Consider the following 9,926-nt stretch of genomic DNA (forward strand, 5'->3'; position numbering starts at 1 on the left):
TCTAAAAACTGTAAATGTTTATAGTTAAAATTTCAACCTGTTACATTGTTTTTATAGGACAAGAAAAGACTTGATGTTGGTTTTATGTTTAACATAGTATTTAAAAGAATGAATTGATGTTTAGTTTTAAAGGCTATTTCAACACAAAGCTTTCATTAACTTCTTTCTGATTCATTTAACTTGAAATATTTTTTTTTGAAAGGATCAAAGTCGAACATTTGACGAAATAATATGAAAACCTTTGATCAATGGGTAAAGTCTACATATACAAATGAATCAACCACACTATGGTATATACTTTATACAAATAATAATTTACAGGGATTAAGACAACAAAACCCACAATAAAACTTATTTATATATAATTTTTTATTTTGATAGAAATGCCCTTATATGGTTAAATGTTTAAAATTATTACCATTCCTTACAAATCTTTCTTATAAAAACAAGAAGAAGTTAGAAGATTTATTACTAAAAATGACGCTAGGTTCTATGGAAGGAAATGATTGTTTTCATTATCTGATGTAAAAATACTAAGACAATCTAAGAAATACCTGGAAACAAACTCACATTACTGCTTTGAAAATACTAAGCTTTCAAAGTAATCTAATATCGCTACGTTTGACTTAGATTTTTATGATCGGTGATCTAAAAGATTCCATTCTTAACTTTGAAATTCTTAAAAAAAACTGGTAAAATGTTCTGCAAACGTGTTTTTGTTTGTTTTAAATGATTCATTGCCAGATCAGGGCCGTAACTACCTATGAGGCAGGGGAGGCAACTGCCTCCCCTGAATTTTCTACACCAAAATTTTCTTTTGAAGTAAAAAAATAAAATATTGACAATATGTACACGAAGAACTTGAATTTATAATATAAACAACACAAGTTAACAGTTTTAACAGTGTTATCATGATACGTGATATGTATGTCATTTTTCAGATTTTTGATCGAAAGTAAACCGTTTCAGTATTTGTTTTATTATTTTTTTTTTGGTGTGGCCGTCCGTCTGTTATTCAGTATTGAGGGGGTCAGTATTCGAATGAGAACACATATGACACTTTGCTTTCGATAATTTTGAATAAAAACTTAACTATTCACATTTATTTGGGAGCTCAATTATTAAGCAAAGGAAGTTCCTTTTGTATTGTGAATCGTTTAAGATATCGGAAACTCGTTACCAGCTGAATCAACTGTTGGATCGTTTTTTTAAGTTTCCCAATCGTACGAGAACATTATGGTCAATGCCTTAGTAGGTAAAGACTCCCATTCGTTGTAGCAGGGACTTTCTATACTAAGTATATACTAGACTAGTATAGAAAGTCCCTGGTTGTAGTTATATACATGTCTGTTCAGCTTTCAACAATATTGAATTTTCAAGATCCTCTTGCGTTTTATAATCTTGCTTTATATGTTTTTTGAACTGACCAGTTTCTAAAAAAAATATCTTTAAATACAGAAAATACAGATAATAATTGTTTGCATGAAAATTGCTCCAAGGATCCAGCAAAACTGATCTTTCTTAAAATAAGGAAATCGAAGGAAAACGGGTAATTTTAGCCTTATCATTTGAGAAAAAAATCCACGGTCACAATGTATTTAACATTAACAATTATAGGTCAAAGTACAGCCTTCAAGACGGAGCTAGCCTTGGCTCACCCCGAACAGCAATCTGAGCTTGCATGCTTTTGCATAAAAGTTGCTTCCATGTTCAAGCAATACTGATGTTTCTTAAAGTAAGGAAATCGAAGGGAAACGGGTAATTTTTAGCCAATGACTGAGAGAGAAAAAAATCGGCGGGGGGCTCAATCGCCGGCCCCTAACCCCTGCCTCCCCTGAATTCGAACCCTAGTTACGGCCCTGCAGATCTTTGAATCGAAACAGACACAAAACATATATACTGTTTTCTATCTTGACACGTGTAGTCCACCATGAAAGTGAAAAAGATGGTAGAATAATAAAAGTAAGATACCTGTCAATTTCTGTCAGAGAAATTCTATTTACATCGATGTTTAAGAATGAAAATAAAATTTAAAGGATTTTTTTCAGTCATAAAGTTAAGTTGATGAATAGGCTTAAAAACAAACTTTCTAAAATATAAATGTTATAAATGTATTTTAAAAATTCAAAAAAAATATTATTGAAAACAATAAACGAAAGTTAATTCATTTGCCAAAATAAACATTAACATAACTCTACTTGCTGCAGTTAAAAGTTAACATTTCAACTAATTGTTAGAATATTATAACACATGTTGGAGATCAAAAGCGTATTTTATCATTTCTGCTCACGATTTTCTTTTATGTTTCAGCTGTGAAAAAGATAAAAGATGTACAATAAAACGTAGTAATGGAACTGGTGATAACGTCTGTAGTACATACAGAGTCAAAAGTAAATATAAATATCTTTTCACTTTCTATTATGTTTTAGGGACGACATAAAAAATCAATGAAGGATAAAAACTTAATTCAAATAGTTTGGGTCAAAATTGCTGCAAGTTTTGTTTAGTTGACACCGATTTTATATATATCCTTATTGGTCAATCAATTTTCCCCAAATTAAGTTAAGAGGGGTAGGGGCGTCAGTGAAAAACTATATGAATTAAGTTTTTTTTTATCCTACATTGAACTTTTGATGTCGTCCCTTATTATAAAAAACAAAACATTGGTTAATTTGTTTCTGTATACTAATGTTCGTCTATAAATAAAGCTTTTAAGCTTTGAAAACGTATGCTTTTATTTCTGGCCTGCATTGTTTTTATTAACACTGCTGACTTGGATTTGTCTCAAAATTGATATTTTAACTTCAGTAAACTATTGTTGCCTTAATTTGAAACTCTGAAAAAGATGCCTATTAATAACACATGTAAGATTTAATATATAGCCATTGCTTGTCAATAATTTGACTTGTACAGTCAGTCTAGATGCTATTAGTTACATGTGTCATAATATTTGATTATATTTAGGGCAATGACAATAAATAGATTACATTGTGTTATTTGAATTGGCATATCACCTTTGCTGCAGGTTTGATTATGTTCATGTTCAAATAAGGTTAGTAGTGACAATGCAAAAGGATGCACCGAACTGTCAATTCCAAAAAATGGAGCAGTTCAATTTGAAAAATTTAATATTAAAAATTAAATGAAAAACTTTTTGTTTTCAGATCCGTCTAAAGACTGTACAAATCCACCGCCTGTACATCAAGGCAATGCACAAAATGGTGGACTATCTGAAGGCGCCATTGCAGGAATTGTTTTAGGCGTCCTGGCGATCATTGTTATTGTTGTCCTTTTGTTCCTATTTCTACTGAGTAGGCGACGAAAAGCACGTGCTAAGAATGACCAGATTGATCCAGATCATTTGGAACGGTTAGCATCACAGATAGTGGAAAGATCTGCAAAAGAAGAACCATATCGAAGAAAAGGTATGCGCAGATAGAAAATGTTTTCATAATTCACCACAATGTAATTAAAATCGGGGATTTTTTACATTTTTTATTCCTTATTTTATTTGTATCACAAGCCCAGTAGTCAGCACGGGTGTGCTGACATGGATTATCATTGATATGGTCATATTTATAAATTAACTGTTCACAAAACTTTTGAATTTTTGAAATACTAAGGCTTTTCTACCTCAGGAATAGATTACCTTAGCTGTATTTGGCAAAACCTTTTTGGAATTTTGGTCCTTAATGCTCTTCAACTTCGTATTTTATTTGGCCTTTTAAACTTTTTTGGATTCGAACGTCACTGATGAGTCTTTTGTAGACGAAACGCACGTCTAGAGTATAATTACAAAATTAAATCCTGGTATCTATGATGAGTTTATTTGTTTAATCCTGAAGACCCTCCCCATCTGAACTTTCGTGTTGCATAAACAAGGGATATAGTGTATACTTACAGTGAAAACTTTCGTCAGCTCAGCAATCATCTATCAAGAAAATGTGTGAAAAAATTAAATTAAATAAAGAAAAGATACAGATACTTTTCTTGATTACGAAAAGCATATATCAACTTGATTTGATGTTGTCAGATCATTAATCTTCCTTCTTTTTTGTTAACATTGACCAAGCGTTGATAATTGATTTTGGTGCCTGTTGTTAACGATCTCTCAAGGAACTGTTGTGGCTAGTTTATCAATTTAACATAGTTCATCAATCTCTATATTAGAATTTGTTCAGACTGATAATTGACTTGAATACAAGTTGTGAGTATGTAGTTTATTATCATTCTAATGTCGTAATCTTTCTTGTTTAAGTGTTGACAGCATCCATGAGAGAAATAGAGGATAACATAAACAAACAGATCTGGTCGTTACCACAAGAATTATTCCGGAATCATACTCGAGATGCTAAATATGAACTAGTGGTGGAACAATATAAAGGTATGGTTATATTGTATAAACCAGATGTTATCAAAATCCTTCTTAGAGACATGAAACTCGGAAAATTATCTTATACGGAAAACGGAGTTTGTTTTTCGTGGATAAGATACAATTAACACTTTCAGCAAAAACTGAATTCACTCTTGTGGGACAGATTCCACATAATGGGACACATTTCACATTATTGGGGAGTATTTCAACAATGCCCTATCAGTTGAAATTCTCCATTCAATCCAAGTACTTCAACTTTCTAATGCACACTTATTTTTGTTCAAGTCATCGTTTCCTAGATATGTAAACACAAAACACAAAGGTTATAATAGAACAAAAAAATAGATGATAACAAGTCAAGACAAGACAAGAAAACAACCATGAAGACAGAATACATGCAATTAACTAATGATTGGGCAACTAGAAACCTACAAACCGTCAGAACTGTACAATTATGTTTTCTAGAAGGCTGAGCAGTTCCTGTTCAATTTAAAAAAAGGAAAACCGAAATGGTTCAATTTATAAATTGATAACTCCATAGCATTTTGGCAGCTTCAAAAAACTGTGATAGGATATTTTTTTTATTATGTTATATATTGTTATTATATGCTTAGATCATTGTCTTCATGATGACAAATAAAGAATATGACCTCAGAATAGTTTGCTTTATGTTTTGTATGCAAAGAAAATGGTAATTTCACTGATTGAAAGACTCTGTAAGAAGCCTTATTTGATGATGTATGGTAACCATGGCAACCGCAACTCTGTGTATCAATATTATACCAAATTTCAAACAAGGGTGACATATGAGTATTACCTACCAAGTTTCATTAATATTTGAGGTCCTGACTTTCCCACCCTATATCAGAAATTTTGATGCTAACAGAGAATGGCTCTTAATACTGTAGAGCTGCTAGTGTACAATGGAATCCTCATAACACGCTTATTGTTGTATTTTCAGACAAAGATCACAAATATGCCATCAATGGTTACATGCAGGATTGGCGTGAATGGCGAGAAGAGGCTGGTGATGCTGTCGAAGAACTGTTTGCCTGCCTGAAAAAGGTCAAACGGGAAGACATCATTTATAAAATATGTAGCAAATTCAGAGAAGGTAATTAAACATCTGGGTTCTTATTTGGTTAACTTGAGTTGTGATGATGATGTCACATTGATGCTATTGCATTATGGGTAATCTAATCATCATGAACATCATGGGCGTGACATAGCAATATTGTCTTTTCTAACAATATTTAAATTAAATTATAAATTATATATCCTAAGGAAATGTTATACTTCATGAAATGCGTATGTGTTACAGTAACATTCATGGTACTATTAACGTTCATGCTATTAAATAATATGTATTTAAAAGACGTAAAAAGTTTCGAGTTCTATTTATCTTACTGGATCAGATCATCAATTCTTGATAACATGTGTTTTACACTTACATTTACTTATCTAAGTACTTATTCAATTCATTTCTATTTAGCTTATCCAGAAGTTGTGATTGATGCAGAAACCCAACTAGAAAATGGTGTAGTTAGCAGACGTTCAAAGCGTCAAAATAAGGAAGGAGTAATGGATGTTTTGTTTCCTTGTTGCTCAGCACAGGATAAGTACGAAACCGAGGAAAATGAACAAGTTAAATTCATGCTTGAAGATTCGAAAGATGCCGCGGCACCACCACAAACACTTGAATTTGAACCAAATGAAAAGGGCAATAACTCTAATGATTCTAATGACAATGGCACCTTGACGCCACAGGAAGCTGGAGATGTATATCGTGGACATCCAACACCAAGTGCTCCTGTACTGGATGATTCAGGCAACATTCACATCATTATACCAATGAATAGGTCTGTGTCATATCCTGTTCAAGCTAGTTCATAACTGGTGCTACGACTGTTTCTATTGGTTAAAGGTTAATGTGCTAATATCTATAGCGTGTTCTAAAGCTTTTGTGCTTGAACTTTAGGGTCAATATCAGTTCAAGCATGATTCCTTGCCTCTTTACATGTGTTCATGAGATCAGAATTGATACAAAAAGCGGCATTTATCTGTAAAATGTTAAGAATAAACTTGATAAGGAAGATCGATTTCACATTTGCATAAAAGACATTGGCCAAGGGACCAAACGCAAAATCATACAATGTTTATTGTATGCTACAAGAGACATAGTTTTTGATAATGTTTATATTAACTTTTGCATGAAATGCAAATTTTATGTTGTAAATTTGACACCGTTTCATCAACAAACGGAAAACAATTCAAGAAAGACAACTCAATCTTAAACTAACATTGAAGTAATTGTATGACAGAACTTGTCAGTGAATGAAAAAAGACAAAAATTCCTGAATTCAATCAGTGAATATTGGATGTGAGTTGTGATATTTGAATCCTTTTCAAAAAAGGATTTAATGCCTGTTACTTTAATTAAAGTGCTTTTATTTTTGTTTTGTAATATAGGATTTAATCTTTTATGAATGATTGTAATGTGTAGATGAAAAAATAAATGTTTTTGTGTAATATATATATATATACTTGTGAATAAATGATATGTCTTACAATTATGAGGGGCATGTAGAAATTGGGTATAATTATTCATTAAATATTTGCTCTATAACGTTTATTATCAGATAATTGCAAACGTAGACTGTTACAACATTTACAATAGCATTTAAAACAAACATACATGTATTCGCATTCATTTATTGTTTTTAAGTATTCTTCAAACCTTAATAATTAACGCAAATTGACCCACAAATTGATCATAATGCACAAAGAAAGTGAGATTAAATACTGTGGTGGAAGAAGTCATATTTGTTCATGATTGTTTTAGACAAGTAGTTATGTGCAGTCTATTTCTGGTTCATAAAAATCAATAACACACATCTAAAAGAATTCAATGTTGCCGAACTATCTATTAAAAAACATATAAAAGATATACAAAATAATATGAGGAATGCATATTGTTTGGCTATCGGTCGCTTTTAATTAAATTTGAAAGTAATTTCATAAAACATATATCAATTCAGATACTTACAAACTTTGTGTTGCTCAAATTGATTCATGAATAAAAATAACTACATTTTTATGATATATCAGTAGTTTATATAAGTTTTCGTATTCTAAAATTTTGTAAGGCGAGCTATGAACAAGTAAAGTAGATTTTTTTTTTATAGATAATGTATGTCACAAAGATTATGGTACATTTATGGTATTTGTTTATAGTTTTAAAAGTGCATAATGTTTTATCTTTTTTTTCTATCAAAAGAAACTAAAACAAAATAGATTTTCAATGAAAGATTGTAAAACAAATATATATTCCTATTGAAATCAAAATTGAAATATTTTTTTTCAAATAGATTTTTGTTGAAATTTAAACTAAAAGAAATTTAAAAATTATGATTGTCAATACAATTATTAAGTTTTTGTTACTTGATGAATTCCCATAATCTTTTTTAATTAAATATTTGTTTATTTGATCAATTTTCTTTGTTTATAAGTCTAACAACATTTATATATATGTATACTGTAAACGTATTTTGTGTGCAGTGGTTTAAAAGGTTTAACAGATATATTCTTTCTCTTTGAAAAAAAGTTGTCAAATTATAATTTAAATATTTTTTCATGTTTATTCATCATATCAGATGTTAACCACATTTCATGCATCATATATATGGTATCTTTTTTCAATTTAATTTTTTTTTAATTTTTGCATTTACTAATTTTTGCATTTACTAAATGTTCATTATTAAAATGATATAACTTTTCTTGCAACTGAATTAATTTAAAATTGCAATACATTTGGTAAAAACAATCTGTTCTTTCCATTTCTCCTGTTTTGAAATTTCATTATTAAAAACGACAAAAATGATTGCAATATTTCATATCACATCACCAAAACAAAATGTGCAGTATATATATTTACAGCTTAAAGCAATTAAATCTCCATAAAAATTGAATTGGTCCACTCATTTCATATTAACAATCTTATATTTTACGATTATCAGAAGACGACATAATCATAAAACAAATTTGCAATATTCAATATTTGTGTGAAAAGATATAATGATTTGTACTGATGATTATTCGAAATGTCAAGTCCCTACTTCTGATTTGAAATCCTTATTTTCTGTGTATACATGTTATAAGTTCAATAAAATGTATTTGTCATAATTTACTTGCTATCTTAATTAAATTGCAATGTCATCTACATTTAGCTAATAAAATTATTTTGTTATAATATTCTTTATATATTCATTGTGAGACTTGTTGAAGATTAACAGAAGCCAAAAAAAAAACATCACGCCTTTCGGAGAACTTCAACACTTCTGGTTTCAGAGTATACAGAGAAGAGTCATCAGTTAGGTGATCGTTATGGAATAGTATTGTCACAGGTGACAATGGATATGTTTCAATTGTAGTAACCTCAATCCCGTCCTCTTTTCCTCTATTGAATCCAGTGGTTACACTATTTGACGTTCGTGAAAATCTTAGTGTAGGTCTTTAAGGTTTCAAAACTCTACTATCGTTTTATATAGACCATGACTATCGAAGGGTAACTATGGAACCGCTTACAGTTTTCAGAATTCCAATGACCGTCATCTATAATTCCGTTAAACAAAGTTGGGAACCTAAACATTTAACTTCAAATTTATAAATTTCTATGAGTTATTTATTTACAACCACTGGGTCGATACCACTTCTGCTGGAGTTTTTATTCTCCGATGGTATCACCAGCCCTATAGTCAGCACTTCAGTGTTGACATGAATTTTCATTGACATGGTCATTATTATAAATTATTTTTTTACAAAACTTTGAATTTTTCAAATACTAAGGCTTTTTTATCTCAGTAATAGATTATTTTAGCTGTATTTGGCAAAACGTTTAGGAATTTTTGGTACTCAATGCTCTTCAACTTCGTTCTTTATTTGGCTTTTTCAATATTTGTTGATAAGAACGTCGCTGATGAATCGTATGGACGATACGAGCGTCTGTGGGCAAAAATTAAATTTCAATCCTGGTATCTATGATCAGTTTATTAATTACCATGAGGTTTAGTTTCAGATTATACTTCATCAGAAGAAAAAAATTAGAAAGGAAAGAAGCCTGCAAACATTTGTTTTGCAATTATTTCTTAATCCCATCTCGTATTCCTATATCAAAACCCAGTCAACACTTAGGTTGTGAGTTCGAATCCCGCACATGTCAAGTGCACTTGACTGCAATCGTAGTAATTGACAATGTTTGTCAGTTTTCCGGCATATAATCCGTGGTTTCCAGTCGGCATTCTTCCTTCTCCACCGCCATGAAATAATGTAAATGTTTCACAATTGCATAAACCACGTATAAACGTTATGACCAGATCAGTCGACGCCATCACGAGTTGGTTGACCGTTATCGAATAACCGTTTCACAGATGATACCGGATATGTTCCTTATGTTGTAACTACAATATCGTTCCCTCTTCACGATTGTGACCTACCGAATTAGACTATATACCGGATGTTTAATAACATAAGCAACACGACGGGTGCCACATGT

At 30.9% G+C, this 9,926-nt stretch overlaps 1 protein-coding gene across 11 annotated transcripts in view; it reads left to right on the forward strand.

Moving 5' to 3' along the window:
* The window catches only part of LOC139501146 (uncharacterized), a 142,718-nt gene extending 134,094 nt beyond the window's left edge, over nucleotides 1-8,624 (forward strand). For all 11 annotated transcript variants that reach the window (XM_071290135.1, XM_071290131.1, XM_071290137.1 and 8 more), the window contains exons 6-10: nucleotides 2,311-2,390; nucleotides 3,165-3,425; nucleotides 4,259-4,384; nucleotides 5,337-5,489; nucleotides 5,868-8,624. In XM_071290135.1, coding sequence (XP_071146236.1) covers nucleotides 2,311-2,390; nucleotides 3,165-3,425; nucleotides 4,259-4,384; nucleotides 5,337-5,489; nucleotides 5,868-6,268 — 1,021 coding nt within the window. In that variant the 3' untranslated portion in view covers nucleotides 6,269-8,624. The remainder of the gene's footprint in view (nucleotides 1-2,310; nucleotides 2,391-3,164; nucleotides 3,426-4,258; nucleotides 4,385-5,336; nucleotides 5,490-5,867) is intronic.
* The last annotated feature ends 1,302 nt before the right edge of the window (nucleotides 8,625-9,926 follow it).

The sequence above is a fragment of the Mytilus edulis genome, chromosome 13 (assembly GCF_963676685.1).
Source record: "Mytilus edulis chromosome 13, xbMytEdul2.2, whole genome shotgun sequence".
NCBI classification, from domain to species: Eukaryota; Metazoa; Mollusca; class Bivalvia; order Mytilida; family Mytilidae; genus Mytilus; species Mytilus edulis.